Source organism: Pagrus pagrus, assembly GCF_965226575.1.
Source record: "Pagrus pagrus genome assembly, chromosome: 6".
Lineage (NCBI taxonomy): Eukaryota > Metazoa > Chordata > Actinopteri > Spariformes > Sparidae > Pagrus > Pagrus pagrus.
In genome coordinates, this window is record NC_140190.1 from 14,106,232 (window position 1) to 14,123,474 (window position 17,243).

At 41.2% G+C, this 17,243-nt stretch overlaps 3 protein-coding genes across 3 annotated transcripts in view; 2 read left to right on the top strand and 1 right to left on the bottom strand.

Annotated features, from left to right (window-relative positions):
- cpamd8 (C3 and PZP like alpha-2-macroglobulin domain containing 8) overlaps positions 1 to 8,671 on the top strand; it is a 44,215-nt gene extending 35,544 nt beyond the window's left edge. Inside the window, exons 38-44 of the mRNA XM_084355684.1 lie at positions 2,350 to 2,424; positions 2,620 to 2,725; positions 2,938 to 3,048; positions 3,132 to 3,344; positions 4,701 to 4,775; positions 7,078 to 7,279; positions 7,620 to 8,671. Coding sequence (XP_084211810.1) covers positions 2,350 to 2,424; positions 2,620 to 2,725; positions 2,938 to 3,048; positions 3,132 to 3,344; positions 4,701 to 4,775; positions 7,078 to 7,279; position 7,620 — 783 coding nt within the window. The 3' untranslated portion in view covers positions 7,621 to 8,671. The remainder of the gene's footprint in view (positions 1 to 2,349; positions 2,425 to 2,619; positions 2,726 to 2,937; positions 3,049 to 3,131; positions 3,345 to 4,700; positions 4,776 to 7,077; positions 7,280 to 7,619) is intronic.
- A 1,697-nt stretch (positions 8,672 to 10,368) lies between these two features.
- On the top strand, positions 10,369 to 13,520 carry cimap1d (CIMAP1 family member D; the record flags this gene model as incomplete). The annotated part of the gene is made up of 4 exons (XM_084354212.1): positions 10,369 to 10,420; positions 11,532 to 11,642; positions 11,979 to 12,092; positions 13,033 to 13,520. The coding sequence occupies 4 exons, from the start codon at positions 10,369 to 10,371 to the stop codon at positions 13,518 to 13,520; spliced, it is 765 nt and encodes a 254-aa protein (XP_084210338.1).
- Positions 13,521 to 13,570: 50 nt separating this feature from the next.
- On the bottom strand, positions 13,571 to 17,168 carry cks2 (CDC28 protein kinase regulatory subunit 2). Its single transcript, XM_084356078.1, has 3 exons — positions 17,001 to 17,168; positions 16,380 to 16,507; positions 13,571 to 14,129 (listed from the first exon to the last, which is right to left on the bottom strand). The coding sequence occupies exons 1-3, from the start codon at positions 17,057 to 17,059 to the stop codon at positions 14,086 to 14,088; spliced, it is 231 nt and encodes a 76-aa protein (XP_084212204.1). The 5' UTR covers positions 17,060 to 17,168; the 3' UTR covers positions 13,571 to 14,085.
- Between the last annotated feature and the right edge of the window lie 75 nt (positions 17,169 to 17,243).

Here is a 17,243-nt window from a genome sequence, read left to right on the forward strand (position 1 = left end):
TTCCATCTCTAAGAGAGCCACCTCTCTGGCTACCTGGGGAGATGTTAAACACGCACACACATACTGCTACGAGTGTGTCAGCTGAGGCTGACCCGAGTTGTAGTGGCTAACAAGCTCAGTTTACACCCCCGCTGGCCTCTCTTGGAGTTTTACTGCTGCCTGCCCGACTGCCACTTACATTCCTCAATTTATGGTGGCAAGCTTGGCTTCTACAGTCATGTCTAGTTGCTTTCATGGAAGCTGCAGTCATGAATGATTAGTCCAGTGACTGACTGGGAGCTACCATAGCCACGGCCTCTTATCACCCAATATAATGAGGTTTGTTTAACAACTCGGAACACACTGTGGATATAACATTCGAGCTATGGGAGTTCATTGGCAATGTTAGGTGCTAGATAGACAAACAATGCTTTTGTAAATAGAGAGACCCGTGTGTGTGTGTGTGTGTGTGTGTGTGTGTGTGTGTGTGTGTGTGTGTGTGTGTGTGTGTGTGTGTGTGTGTGTGTGTGTCAGTGTGTCGGTGTGTGTGCGTGTGCGTGTGTGTGTGTGTGTGTGTGTGTGTGTGTGCCTCGGTGGCGCCAGCTCAGGCTGAGAACCTCATAAACCCCTGCTGTCCACAGGCTGCCACCTTTGACAGAATGAAAAATCCCCCCGTGGGGGGAATTAACTCTGCTGGCTCTTTACGTACACACTCAAATTTGCAGTAAACAGCTTCCCCATTACTCATTCATACACTCATATTTACTTGATATGGTCATGCATATCTGATCCAGTCATACATTTGTGCACAAGGTTCGCTGAATACCAGAAACTCTCTCTTAAGTATAAAACACTGATAATATGATCCCAGAGGAAAGCTATGATGGGCCCCTTGTTGATATCCACTAATGTAGACCTAGTTGAGTCTCATGATTAGTGACCTGTACATTTTCCACCAATGCTGTCATGTCATGGTAGGGTGCATATGGTTTGCGCTCCAGTTGTGGCCCACAGAGCACATTCAAATGTAGACCATGTGGCCTCTGACAGTTGGGTGGTAAGGGCACTGTACTAGAGGTATGCATTGTGAATCACTTTGCTGATTTGAATTGTTCCATTTAATTCAGTTCAAAGATTTATAGACACTGATCAGGGGTGGGACAAATTATCGATACAGCAATATGTCGTGTCGGACGAAGGGGTGATATAACATATGGCCACTGGAGCCAAATAATAATACTTTTGTTAAAGCATGCCGGTGCTCGAAAACAGATTCCCCTGCCAGTCTGACTTACCAGAGTCTCTACTTCATAACTCCCTACTCCCAAATCTAGAAGTAAGACTCTCAAATTCTGTGAAACTGAGACCACAATGCAAATAATAAATATATGATTTTTTCCACTTCACTTTTACTGACATGGTGATGTCCCATAGATGAGTGTCTTGCAATGAATCGAATATCACTTCTGACTTCAGTTCAGTTCAGTAATGTTAGTATGCTCGGTCTGTTGCTTGTTAAAGCTGTTAACATTTAGTTTAGTACAAAACCACCTGTTACATATTTGCAGCATTTATCACATCACGATTGTTTTCATTGCCTTTAATAAGCTTTTAACAAGAAGGCAATGTGGTGTATCGCAGCTGAACTGACAATGATTTATGACAGCTCTGATTCAGGATTGTGCAAGGACTCACTAGTATCAACATGTCCTAATGGCTCGTAGGACTATTCTGTTATTATGTTATCCCAGGCCTTATCGAGTCAACCCAGGGTTTTGTTACATATTTAACGCTTTGATTTTGATCTCAGTGATTATTAAACCCTTGTTTGCATATGACGGAGCTGTCCAGTCTGCTGTGGTGCTGATTACTATTCATGTCTATTTCCATGTCCGTGACTACTAGTTGCATATCAATGCTCAAGTTTAATGTACAGCTGACTTGACCACAATCCATGTGTTCTAACTGTCCATGAATGTGCAGTTTGTGCTATTAATCAGTTAAAGCCTAAAGTCTAAATTTATTTTCATCAGGATCAGCTATAGCATTTACTTAATCCAGATAGATATAATGCATGAGAGAGAGATATGAATAGATTTGATTTTGATTTTCATTAGTTAATTTTAAAGTTTGAACAAGCTTTTTTCCAGCATTAGGTTTCAATTCTAGAAACTACTAAGAGGCATCACAACTATTTTCAAATGTTATTTCAAATATAATTCCCCACTGTAGTGTTTAACGAGGACATCAACAACACACACATGCACACATACCCAGGCCAACCTCTTTAAGACTGTGTTTGCACAGATTTGCTTCAGTCAAATTGTGTGTTTGCTTACAAACTGACCTTTTCACGTGTCTCCTCGACAGCTGCTGATGGACAAACGCGTGGGTCTGAAGAGATATGAGCTGAATGGGAGAAAAGTGTTGTTCTACTTTGATGAGGTGAGTTTGTTGTGTCCATCAGGGCCTGAGGAATACTGTATGTGTGGTAATGGTGGATGAGGAGAGGATTCCTCACGTGTTTGCACAGGATTAGGAAAATATTGTGAGTGCAAAGTGTGTTTTATGTCTCTATGTTTGTATGCTTTTCTGGGTGTTCTCGTACATATTTTTTCTGTGTTTGTCACCCCCTCTTAGATCCCCAGCCAGTGTATGACGTGTGTGGCCTTTCAAGCTGTGAGGGAATACATTGTGGGCAAGACAGCGCCTGTTCCGGTCAAGATCTATGACTACTACGAACCAGGTGTGCCTCTGATGAATATTTTAAGTACTGCTCTTGAAAGAGTTACAGAGCAGGAAAACCGTATAACTCACCATGATTTATGAAGTGGCTTCTTTTTCGTAGAAATTTGATTTTTTTTTTTAAGTTTATGACCTAGTTATGGTGAGCGTCATCATTGTTTTGTGTGTGTGGATGTGTGAACGTGCCGGTGTGGGTCTGTGCTTGTCATGCAGCCTTTGAGGCCACCCGGTTCTACAACGTTAGCGAGAGCAGTCCGCTAGCACGGGAGCTGTGTGATGGACCCACTTGCAACGAGGTGGAAAGTTCGACCAATCAGTGGATAGGTGAGACTCATGCTATGTCCTTAGCGACTCACAGACGCCACACATCCACTCGTCTATTAAAAATACTTATTTTTCCCCTGCAGGTTTTGTGCAGACAAACCAGTGCAACAATGTGTTTGGCTGCCTGGAGGAGGAGCAGTTTGAGCGCTGCACGTGCTACAGGGACTGCGGTTACGACGGGGAGCCGGTTTGTGGATCAGACGGGCAGCTGTACCAGAACCAGTGTCAGATGGAGGTGTTCGCCTGTCGAAACGGGACACGCATCAAGCAGGTTCCTCTGTCCCAGTGTCCTCATGGTAAGAGAGCCCACATCGCACATCCCCTGAACTTTGGAGTTAAAATAACAACAATTCAATCACTATTGTTACCTGGTTCCAGACCTAGATTTCAGATCACCCTTCTCCACCAAATTAGCTACGCTTCTTGAACCGTTTCCAAGTAGTTTTGAGCAGAACCATTGTAAACAAGGATGCATCATCAACAGAGGGCATTGCACAATGCACGACGACCTGCAGAATATGACATGCACACAGAGAAACCTGCTTTTTTGGTTCAGACCTTTTGGATTGCGAACCAATTTATTTTTCATCGAAATGCTTCAAACACTGTAAAGTCTGCCAGTGAATGAGAGTGACACAGCTGTACAGAGACAAGTCTTTAGTCAACATGTTTCTTTGATCAGTTGAAAAACAGCTTCTGGGTCAACTGAAGATGACATTGACGTCACGACAGACGTTATTCGCGACTGTAACTCACACCGAAGTTTTCCTCCCTTAAGAGGAACAATGTGTGCGTTTGTACGAGTGTGTTCACAGCAAGTCTTGTGATGCTTGTGTTCTTTACGGGATACAGTAAGATGGATTTGCTTGAACTGCTGAGTTCGTAATCATCCACATGTCCACTGTGTGCGCATCTGTACGCATGCACATGAAAGTGTGTCGATGCTCCTGTGTGTGTGCCGTGATCTGCGCTGTAGAAACAGCTGTTCAGGTGTTGAGCTGATTACTGGATGAGTTTTCTGAGGAGAGCTACCCGTCGTAGCCCCCCCCCCCTTCTCTCACTCTCTGCTGTATTACAGGGCTCTCTCCAAATGACAGAGTGCTTTTGTCCAGCCCTTTGAAATCCTTGTCACATTCCTTTCCGACGCACAGCCCAACAACAAAGGAGCCTTCATGTTGCGAAGCAGATTGGGGAAAAGGCATAGACAAAACTTTGGTGGGAAAAGACCTCGGTTTGTGCCAAGTGGTCATGCTGTAGATTATCAAAAGAGTCGTATATTTGTTTCAAGCTCCCCGGCCTTGTTTGTTTGTGTTTGCTTGTGTGGGGGAGATTCGTGCCTCCGTTTCCCTGTTTTGAAAAGGAAAAAGATACAATTTGTTTCCACACATGGCCCCTCTGGCTATGGTTTGGTCCCTGCTATTTTTGGAAAGATTTTAATGCAGGCCTCTGTTGGGACTGAGTGTACATCATTGTTTTGCCAAGAAGTGTTGCTCAGTGGGGTGGATAATGCTTCTGGGCAGTATTTAGATTATGCAACACTGAAACTCTGTTGAAATCATTACTAGTTGTTTTTTTTCTTTTAGGGTGCTGTGGCAGCCACGTAAATGTGAATAATCTAATGTGTGTGTGTTTGTATTTGTTTCTATTTCCAGTGGAGACCACGGTGGAGGACAGACAACCAATAGCGAGCCAGGAAACTGAGCAGCCCTCAGTGCCTGTACAAACAGGTAACTTCATCTACCACACCTTTCCCTGCTCGGCTTTGCATCACCTCCCATCTCTCCCATCCACTCTCCTCTCAATCTCTCCTCAGTCCTCTTGATTATGCTTGTTATTCATATACTTATACACATGTTCTGAGAGTGAGCTGCATTTATATATCTGCTGTCTGAATGCTACAGCTTTCTTTATTCAGAGTCTGCATCCGTTTGTGAATTGCGTGTGTTTTCTTTGGTAATGTGGAGAAGAAGGAGTGAGGAACAAAGAGATGAAAGGGTGTGTAGGAGGTGTACAACTGAGAAAATAAAGGGGAGAAAGATAGTCAAAGAGGGACGAACAGGAGACGAGATGAAAGAGGAAAAGAGAAAAAGAGCAGGGCAGAAGGGGAGAAAGGTGGAGAAGAAGAAAGTAGATATGTAGGTGGAGTAAGTGGCAGCACATTCCCCTGCCACCACATCATGTCTACAATCGGCGGGATAAATAGGTGGATAGGTTTCACACTGCGGGCTTGATTGTTGCTCTGCCATGAGCTTAGATCAGCTGCCACTTCCAGCGAGGCAGCCAGAGAATTCCTGATAGGATGTTTGGCTGCGTGCGGAGGGAGGATGTAGCTGTGTTACACTTGGCAGGGAGAACATTAAAAAGGAACCGCAGTCATTCACAAGTTGCAGAAGTGTGCGTACTGTGTGTGCACGGATTGCATGTGGTTCTACGTGTGTGTAACATTAAGGTCCTCCTGGATGAATGTTTGAGTTGTGTACAGGTGTGTGCGTGTGTGTGTGTGTGTGTGTGTGTGTGTGTGTGTGTGTGTGTGTGTGTGTGTGTGTGTGTGTGTGTGTGTGTGTGTGTGTGTGTGTGTGTGTGTGTGTGTGTGTGTGTGTGCATGTGTGTGTGATGTGGCACAGCCTGCACTGACTTGTTTCCCAGCCTGCAGCTCCAGGTAGGTAGCTGCGGCTCACAAAGCTTCTCTCAGTCAAAGCCTCCTTAGTACAAAAGCTAACGCTTCACACTCACCACAGGAATGCTGTTATGTACACACACACACACACACACACACACACACACACACACACACACACAGACACGTATATCTATACATGCACGCACACATACATGTATTGCATGTTGACACAGGCAAATTCTCCCACACACACACACACAGCTATAATATGATAACCCTGGGCTGATTAGATTGAATAAGTACTGTAAAAATACAGTCATTGTAAACCATTAGAATGTTGACGACATGCCCGCTAAGTGCACCCAGAGTGTAATAGGTGAAGGCGGGCTGTGCCAAGGAAATGACAGTTTCCACTGGAACAGCGGAGGAAGCTGAAGCTCTGGAATTAGCTTCCTTGTGCAGACTTGTCTTATTAGTGAACTTGTACCAGAGGACAGCATACATACAGTATAATGGATACACACTTGCACGCTTCATTTGAGAGAACATCTTCCTTCATGTGAAGTTTTAATTTCTCACTTTAAGAATCAAACGTTAACATGTTATTTTTGTGCGCTTGTTTGTGTTTGTTTGGATTCCAAGTCCAACGTGTGCCACAAACTTTTATTATAAGATCTAGCCACAGTGGACTGATGGGTACTCATAGTAAAATTAACATGTAGCAAAGCTATATTCAAAAAGTGTGATTTTAAAGTAGCATGGTATGTGAGAATGCAACATTTTAAGCAGGGAGGGACCCCTACTGTCTGTGAGGGGGTATTGCTGCATGAGTTTCTAATGTAGAGGATATTAAAGGTGCCCTGTGGTGTTTTCTTGTCAGCAAACAAAAGTTATGTTTCCTTTCAGTGTTTCTCACCAAAAAGCATTGTGGGTATCCTTGAGGCCTAACAAATGTGTTAGAAGCATTTTCTTTTGTAAAGACAATTTTTGGTAAAAGTTTTAACCCTGCTAGTTTAGGCCATGTTTACTGTCAACTTTCTTCTTCTTCCCTGCCTTTGTCGTGGCTTTACTGTTTCTTTGTGCGTCGCTGCCACCTGTCAAATAGTGGTATAAAATAAAAACATTAGGAACGCATATCGAATCACATGCATGCATCTGTGTTCTCAAACAAAATATATACAAACCACGCTGCTCCAACACAACAACACTACTAGTGGTCAAAAACTCCACTGGGTACCTTTAAGGTTCAACCCCATTTAAAATTTCTATGAATTTATAAAGCAATTATAAAGAAAAGCACCATAATACATTGAAACAACAGAGTTTGGTTTGAACAGTGCCTCTGAAAAAACCTCTGTTTGGAGGGCCATGTAGCCCTAACACTTTGCCCTTCGCTCCAATCTCCCCAGGTGAAGAGGAGCAGGGGTCCATGGCAGAGGTGTCATACTACTCCTATGAATACGACCCAGATTCCGAGCCTTTCCTCGCCGATGCAGACGGCGGGGACCATTTTGACCTTCCTGAAGGTGGAGGGGATGTAGACCAGAAGGTGCTCCTGCCAGCAGATACCCAGCTACCCACACTGGACACAAAAAACACCCCTGAGCGATGGTATGAGTGGCTCCATCATGCTTTTGCTTGTTTTGTATGGACTTGATTTTTAATCAGACTTAGGGTTTATGGATCTGTGAAACAAAAAACAGAGGTTTAACCTCCCGTTGTAACAGCTACAGTATATCACTGGGTCAGAAGTAGTCATTTAATACTACATATAGGTAATTAATTGCAGGTATGGAATTTAGTCCTTGGTGATAATATTAAAGGAGACATATTATGCTCATATTCAGGGTCATTATTTTATTTTGGGTTACTACTAGTGTAGTAGTGGGTTTTGACTGTGTCTGAGCTGATCTTACAATGAAAGTCTGTCCTGTTTTCTTGTCGTCCACAGAAACGCCCACAGAGTGAAGCCATAGCCGCCTCCAAATTGTACATTATTTGTGAATATGCTAGTGAATGGAAAGAGAAGAGAGGATCGGGACTCGCTCAGCCTGAAAGGAGGAGACAGTGGAGTCTGGAGAATGAGAGTGTGGCTTTGTGTGAGAGTGTATGTGTTGATGCCTTTATACAGTGGTGTGTGCGACTGGATGTGACTGTGTGCATGACTGCTATTGAATTAGTTAGTGTCCTCCAGACTTCAATGTTTCTTCCTCCAGTCTCAGAGTCACCGATAGGCACCATAGCGTCTTTGTTATTCACTGTACTGCCTTTATAATCACTAGAACAAATAATCAAGTATTTATGTTTGTAATTACACCTGACTTTAAGCAAAATATTTTGTTATATTTTCTATCTGTGGTATTTATTTGTAGCTAGAGATCATATCATTTTTTTTTTTTTTTTTTTGGTCATTGCCCGCCCATACAGTCTACTTTTTGCCCTCGTGGTTCTTTGAGTTCAAACAAAAGATATATGCTGTCAAAGGCTTTTTTTTTTTTCTTTCATAGCAAGCTTTAACCCAATTATTGAAATGTTTGATGAAATTCCTTTGCTGGTATCCTGCTGGAAAAAGACATATGCTAACCATATGCTTTACAGAAACATAAGCTCAAATGTTTTTCATTTTTCAGATTTTTCTTTTTGCCTTTATTAGACAGCGCAGTAGAGGTCGACAGGAAACATAAGGAAAGAGAAGGGGGACTGACATTACAGTTACACGATGTATGTCTTTGGGCCACTTTTCCAGCCAGGACGGAAATGTTTCTGGAAGCATCATCTACTCTCAAGTCACCTCTCACCTTACCTACCTTGAGATTTGATTGTACAGTTCATAAGCTATTTTTGTTTTTGTTAAATTTTGATTCGTGAAGCAATCAACTTAAAAATCAAGAATGAAGTTTTGAATTCCTGTAAATGTACCAAATTGGATGAAATGTAGCCCGTATTCATATCAAATATTGTGCTTTTTAAAACAAACAAGAATAAAATTTGTATACAATCCAAGGTTTTGCTTTTTGTTGACTTTACACTCTCACTCCTGCTTCTGTTTGAGCTTATGCAGCTGCAACTTTAGGGAAGAGATACCTTGAAATAACTTTTAAGAACAATATGATCTCTACAGCTGCAGCACAGTACATTTATCTGCTCCACTAGCAGAGGAGCTGCTGTGCAGTTGTTCATGAAAGCTGTGTTGCTCCATTTCCTTTGAAAGGCTAGTTAAGTCTGGAGATAATTTCCTGTCAGCAGTGAGCTGTATTACAACCCTGCTGCCTCAGAGAGCCCTCTGCTTTGATAACCGACTCTCTGATCCCTGGCATGCTCCTGTGTTGGAGACACAAAGCATGAACGTGTGTGTATCAGTTGTGTACACACAACCTCTTGAGTTTGAGCGTGCACCGTATGTGTTTGTTTAACTGCTCACAACAGATTCGGGTTACCAAAGCAACAGTGCGGGAGAGAGTTAGAGCCTGTTAAAGTTTAATGTTTGTTTCTCTGCAAATGTCACTTGTCGACCCTCTCGGTTACTGTGGCCTCCGGCAGCTCGGGCCTTTAAAACGACTCCTTCAAATCCCAACTACAAATCATCACTGGGATTAGAGGAGATCAAAGAGGGCTAAACTGCTGTAACTGCATCTGGGTAATCTGTTTGACCTGAAGTTAAAGATGAGACACCAGAGGGATGTATGTTGGCACTTCAGATGAAAGTACTCTGCCTGTAACTGCTCCGGGGGTGCTGCACTGCATCTGACCCTGCTGCATCTGTGTCGGGGCTTTGTGTGTGTGTGTGTGTGTGTGTGTGTGTGTGTGTGTGTGTGTGTGTGTGTGTGCAGAAAATGTTTCCAACACAGTGCGCACTTTCAAGGCAGTATTGTGCATGTACTCATATTTCGGGTAAAACTTATGAAACTTCACAAAAATGTTGATTTTTAGGAATTACTCCTCCAGCCTAAATGGAAAAAACAGTGTACTTCTGGCAGCCTCTGTGGCAACCGCATGCCTGGCTGAAGAGTGATATTGCGTCTCCACACTGCGATGAGCAGAAAGAGTGAAAGGAGAAAGGAGGGAGAGGGGGATCTTGGTTTCATGGTTTGCAGGGGGAGCTAGCATTACATGAGAGTGAATTGGAGTGATGACATTGTTCCTAAGTACCAGCTGAGTGCACCTATACATCCACCTCTCCCTGTGGAGGAAGGGCTATTCACCTGTCCAAGCCACCGCAGACAAAGGGACAAACAGGCAGATAGACAAAACCCCCTCCAGTGGAGAGTCCGCTCTGCTGTTGACACTTTGATGTGTATTATACGTCTCAGGTTTCCTGATTGTTTTCAGAGGAAATTAGGGATTGATTCTGGATCATCCAGGGTTCTGGCTTTCACTGTAAGCTGCCGGGGCGTGGGCGATGCTGGATCCAGGAGAAACAATACTGATCGTATATGAAGAAAGACCGGCAGGATGGATATGGATTAGGGAATGAGGTGCTTCTCTGATGCTCATCTGATGACTGAATGTCAAAGTATGCAGCCCTTAGTTCTGACTGAAAGGGGGAATTACCTGTGAAAAGAAGGTGCCTTGAAGGTTTTTTTAATGATTGTTATTTATATATTCATTGGCCATCTTCTTGTTGTTATGACTGACATGTTGTGTGAATGTTTCATTCGTATTGCTACCACTGAGGTATTCCTGAAGCATCCATCACTTCTATGACGAGTCAAATGGAGAAAAAATACCCAGTAATCGCAGGGAGAGAAAAAGGTACGTTCATCAATAGACAATGAGTTCTTAGAAAATCCTGTGCAAAGGCATCGGTATCATTATAAATGTCCAGCTGGTCACTTTTGGTCGTTTCATAATTTCAAAGGGAGAGCACTGACTTGAGCAGAGTGGAGGATTTCTCAGCATGCAGACCTGCCGGGACTTGCTCCCTTTCTGTGAAAAATGCTCCCACTTGCTCGACTGAACACTTGTATGCTGATGCAATGCTTTGCCCTGGGTTGTGTCTTGATGTGTGCTGCACGCTGCTCTGATCCAGTATACATGATAGTCAAACAATCTGAGCTCTCAGCTAATTGGCTGCCAGTTATAAGGTCTCTGACCAGAATGATGATGCAGGAGGAATGCAGATACAGACTCTCGTACAGTTTATCAGATGAGTGGTGACAGATATTTGGAAGCCATTTTTAACCATTTTAGCTAGAGTACCATGACCCAATCACCAGGTGGTGGATCCCCGAGGCATTGTTGATTACTCTCTTAATATCTCTCTCTCATTTTGAGAAATGGCATCATAAATACAAGATGACAGAGGGATAAGTACCTTATTCTAAGAAAACCAGACAGGCAAATAAGGTATTAGAAATACTTTTATCTAGATTTCAATAACATTTTTCTTCCACTTTTTTTTCATGCAACCAAGGGAATATTCTGCCTGTTTATATTCCGCCTTGCTTCCTGCGTCTTATTTAAAATAATGATATAATTTACACTTGAATAGTTTTGTTAAACAGCAATAATAAATGGTCTTCAGATCTGATCATAATATATTGTTTTCACTTGTTTGAGTAAACACAAATAGTTAAAAATAAAAATGATTACTGTGATTTAATAGCCTAATTCATGCAATTAAAGTGTGGCCATCACATGCTAATTACACAGCAACTGTTCCTGAAGTACACTAATTTACACAGGAACTTCATTACACACACAGCTTCAGAAGAAGCCCAGGTGCTTGCAGGAATTACAGAAGCAGAGTTGCAGAACTGTTTAAATGTAAATGTCTCTTATGTGCATGTCTTTGTCCTTTGTGCTCTGTAAATGTATTTTATAAGCTATAGTGTGTATGTGTGATATTTCTGCCTGTCTCTAGGGCCAGGACCTGGGCGCTATGGGCTTCCTCCCACCATTGGATTTGTTGGCCATGATTTCACCAAGATAACAAGCCCCGCCTATTCTTTCCATGGCAGGATGAGTGACAATAGTGAGCGCCTCATCTCTTTGTATAAGTTTAGATTTATCATATAGCAAGGCTACAGAGCTACAGAGGGAACATTCTTTATTTATGTAACTAAACACTTTGATATGGTCCAACCTAGCAACTTTTCTCTGGTAGAGTGACGGGCTGTATCCTGTTATGTGGGATTAAAGCCATTTGTATACATCTTAAGTGATGTAATATCATCATAAGGCCACTAGGGGGAGACAGTACCTCATATTTCTGTAGATATCTCACCTTATGCTCATCAAGCCAGTTTATTTAAAACTGACAGAAGATATAATATATTAAATTGATCATAAATGTTTACTTTCCCTGCAGTGTATTGTGTTGACTCAAGTCCAGGGCCTAAGTATCACATTGATGCAAAAGTCACTCGGTTCGGAAGGGACGGCACCCCTGCATACTCGATGTTGGGCCGCATGAAAGCAGAGAGTAAGTCCCAATTCAATAAGAATAATCAGAAAAGTGTTATTTTGAGAAGGTGAACTGCTTCATGAATCAATTCATATGATGAATGATGAAGTAAGACTGAACTGATAGTAATAACATGATTTTGAAACAGATCTGCATCAATTAGTCAAAAAAATGAATCAAAGGATAATTAATTGCCAGTTATTTTAATATTGATTTATCATTTAAAAGATGCACTATGTAATTTTGGGAGGACATTTTTATCAGAGGAGAAAGATTGATGATTTTTTTAATATATACCTTAAAACAAGTAAACAAACTCTCTTTGTTTATTCAGTCATGAAAACAAACTGAACTTAAAGGACAACGCAGTTTCATACTGTTTTACTTTGTTTATATGTGGCGGACCCTGCCACATTTCTAGCTTCAAACAGTGTTCTGGGGACCTTATTTTCCTCTGAGAACAACTTGTTTATTCAGTTATGGAAATAAATAAATACATTTGAAACTTGTATTATCACCTCATTAATATTGTAAATATTAAGACTTTGAATTTCTTCTCCAAAACTACATAGTGCCCCTTTATTTTTCAAGAAAAATGTCAAACATGTATCGGTTCCAGCTTCTTAAATGCAAGGATTTCCTGCCTTTGTTGTCATTTATGATAGTTAATGACATGTCTTTGGGTTTTGGACTGTTGCGAGGACAAAATAAGTAATTTGGGTTCTGGGAAATTGTGATGGGCATTTTTCACAATTCATAGACTTTATAGACTAAACGATTGATCAATAATGAAAATAATTTTTGGTTTCAGTCCTGTTGTGCAAAAACATTTGTTGTTGACACCTCTACAGATTCGGTGTCAGCTGTTATAACTGACAACCTGAACCCTGCTAAGTATACACACTCTTAACATATGGTGTTGATGGGTTATATTATTCAACTGTTTTCTGTTGACTAGAGGAGCTATTCCAGACACCAGGACCAGGTGCATACAGCCCTGAGAAAGCCCCGCCGTGCAACCTCCAACGCAGACCCCCGTCCTACACAATGAGCTCTCGTACCCACTATAGAGGAACCGACGCAGTACCTGCTCCTAACAAGTATTGTCTCCCTCCTCTCATGGGCCCTCAAGTCCCTAACAAGCCGGCCAGCGCAAGCTACACGATGTCAGGCAGTTACAGCACAGGGGGACCATCTGTGGATTTAGCCAAGACGCCAGGGCCATGCAGATACAACAGTACAGACCCAAGTGTTTATCTACCCAGACAGCCAGCTTTTTCCATGCTTGGACGTCACAACTTACCCAGAGATGCCACCAAGAAACCCGGCCCTGGAACGTATAACCCTGAGAGAGTGACAGTTCACAAGGCTCGGGCACCAGCCTACTCCCTGGGCATCAGACACTCAGAGTTTGTTACTCCACTGGTTGTCAATGTTTCTGACTAAACATCGAAAAACAAGATAATCTAGGAGAAAAAAATATTCATGAGCAAGAATATGTGAAGAAGTACATTTTATTTTGTTCTTTCGGCAACAAAGAACTTGTTGAATCAGCCACGACTCACTGTCAAAATTTATAATATCTAGAAATAATATTATGTACACAACACAAATAAAGTTTGAAGAACAACAAATGTTCAAACACAGAAAGCTCTTTTGTGAAAATCAGGGGTTTGATAAAAATAAAACCCTGTGCCTGTATAACCACTCAGTAAATAAATCAATTACAACAAAATGGCATCACAGACATTTAAAAAAGGTATTAAAATGTACAGTTGACAGGCAAACGTTCACCTTCATATTGTCTGAAAGGTTATCAGTCACAGTGGAATCAATTTGCCTCTCATTACCTCTAAAAATTGAGGGAGTTTGAAAAGACAAAAAATATAACTAAAAGGTTTTCTACACAATACATTAGAACATATGTAGAGATGTTTGTAGGAGAGATGTATGGTCCCGAGACAATACAAATCAGCAAAGATGATAGCAGGCATTTACAGATGGTTCCCATTTAATCCTTTGGGAGAGGTCTTCTGAAAAGCAGTATGTGTGGCTCTGGAGAGTGAAGCAAAGAAGAAGAGAGCGTCAGCTCATCCACAGTACAGCAGTTACACCATACAGTGTCATTCATAAGTTGTGATTCATGTGTATATAACATTTCTAATGGCACATGCTAGAAGCTAGGACATGTTTCTTGTCCACCTGAATACAACACTCATGCTGACATACAGGTGCTGTAACACAGGAGTTACCGGTCACTGTGATCATGCCCCTTCTTCATGTACTTCATGTGCAACCCTTTGTGGCAAACTACAATGCAGGAAATGGCTTGGGCTGCTCAATAGTTTTCTGACAGATATTACAATTGTGATATGATTCACAATTAGTGGTAATGATCATTTTAGTAGTTAGTTTTTATTTTCACCTCATGATGATGTGACATGGTCTACTCTGTAACAAACAAATGTTTTCTTACAACTGGACTACAAGATTTGTAGGCCAGAACATCCCTGCAGCTGTACAGCACTTCTTTATAATGCTGTTTTACCTTTATCAAAACATTGTAGCTTTTTGCAATTCGGATATTGCAATTGGCCATAATGCAATTTCCATTATATTGTGATCCGTTGTGCAACACTAGAAATGGCTGACTACAGAGTCCTCCTATGCAAAAATGCATTCTGAAGTAATGCAGTAAACTAAAATGAGGCTTCAGCAGTCTGAGCGAGAAATACCAAGAAAGTATTTTCCAAAAGAACAAAATTCCATCACTAAACTTCTCTGAACAGTGTTTCCTGGCTGAGCTCAAGTGGTGCGATAGTACTGTTTGCAAAAAGGGTTAATGTATAACCAAATGTTTGACTTTGGAAATAAACATTTAGGGCGGTCAAAATGTCAGATTTTCACAACATGATTATCGACTAAACACATTCACATTTACAATATCGAAATATCTATAGAAAATGTGTAAAGAAAAACGCTAGTAGTCAAATTCATCTTTAAATTTGTTTACTGTGATTTTTGTCTCTTTTGTGGCAAATAAACTGCACTCAAAATATGAGTGTAGGGAAGTGGAGAGAGAATCTGTAACCAAAATTATTTTAAATAAAAAATACGAAAACAAAAATTACACTTAATGAATAGTGAAAAGGAAACCAAATAAACTGATAAACAAAAGATTATTCACATGATATTATCATATGTGCATTTTTAGCAAGGCTTGGGGAGATATTACATTTTCTTGTCACGATTATCCTGTCCAGCATAATTGCAATTCACGATATTATCCGTATAATCATCAAAAATATCTGTAAAACTTTAGGATAAAAACTAAAATTGCATGAAAAATGACTTGAATCACTGTAACCTTACATTTTGTTAGGAAACAAATATTTTTTATTGCATCACAGATAGGACACATCTTTTTTTGCGTGTGACAAACAATAAGATAATCTAACATAAGTAATCATAAATCATAAGGTTGTATAAAAAAATAGTGGTACCCTCATCGCCGTCGATTTTTAGTTTGGGAACTGTAGTATTTACTCACATCTATAATGTGCACACCATGCCTTTAGCTTTGGGCTTAGGCAATTCAAAATAAATCAGGAAACCAATATATGACTGTACGTCAGCAAGCTAGACAGCTTTTTCAAGTCATTCATGTGAAGATATTTAAAATTATCTCAATTCATGATTATCCTGATAAAGAAAAATTCAACATAAGCAACTTATTGTGAGTGTTTTTTATGGCAATCCATGATAAAATCTTTTAGTGTTCCTTCGCTGTTATTAACATGATTAGACTCCCCTCCACCAAGAATGCTGAAACCATGATACATTACAATGCATTTTTGCACAGATTAAGGACTGTAGATTTTGTCCCTCTTGTTGACACTGTATAAAATTCTCTTCATTCTAGTCAGTATGGACTAAATGATTGATTACACTGACCAATAGCTCTTTTATAAACATTAAGGCCTGTGAGCATTGATTTAAAACAAGACTTCGGAAAAATGTGAACATATCCCTTGAAGGTGCATTCTGTAGTTCTGGGGAGGGAATTTTTCTCAGAAGCAGAAAATAAACAGCTTTATACAGTTTTACTTGTTTATATTGGTAGGACCCTTCTAAGTGGCCAGCTTTCCATATTGGACCACTGTTCTGGGGACCTTATGTCCCCTCCGAGGACAGCTTGTTTGTTCAGTTATGGAAATATAAATCATCCAATACATATTTCTGAGCTAATATTGTAAAGATTGCCTTTCTTAGTTTGAATTTATGTTCCAGTGCACAGTTCCTCACCTGGTTTGTGGATCATGTAGTGGATCCAGCCCTGGCTCTGCTGCACCCCGATTCCTCTCCACTCGTCTTCTGCCATCAGGTGGGAGGTGGGCACCAGCTTAGACAGCTGCTTGGGAAGCACAACATGCCTATGGGAAGATAATTACATAAAAACTGTCAAGATTGATGTTGGGCCTCAGAAAACATGTTTACCAAAAGGACAGTCAAGCAGTAAACATCGAGGAAGACAAATATCAGGTAGATTCAGGCCTCAGTTTGCGACAATAACAAGTAATGAACGTTACGGTTTAATTAGTCGACTTTGATACTACAGCTGCAGGGGTGTCATACGCACAACATTCAAACGGTTTGAACATTAACCATAACGTCAGGGTAGCGGTTAGCATGGCTAGCTGGGGGTTGTTCTGACTGCTTATCAGACAGTTAAAAATCCTAGCATCATGGTAATCTAAATCACCTTCTCATTCATGTCTTTAACTAGCGTAAATCACCAGTATCGCAGAGAAGTTGCCCGCAGACGCTGACGTTATAATGAGCCACGTAGCTAACCTAACCAATCTGTGATTTAAGCTAACGTTAACGGACTTTTGAAAACAGAGACGCCAGGGACGTTTATCATACCTGTACTCGAACTCCTCGTCGGTGTACTTGTCGGAATAGTAAATCTGCTTTTTCGACATCTTCAGTTGACGATATTGAGCAAAGCTGAAGCCCTGAAAGTTGTTTTTGGGTGATGTTAACTAGGCAGCGCACGAACTTAGCTACAGAAGAGCTCAACGGGCTGCTGTCATCTGCCGCTGTTTTCACAGGATAATTCAAACCCCAACGGCTGCCCGCATTCACCGGATTGGTCAAGGCAGCGGC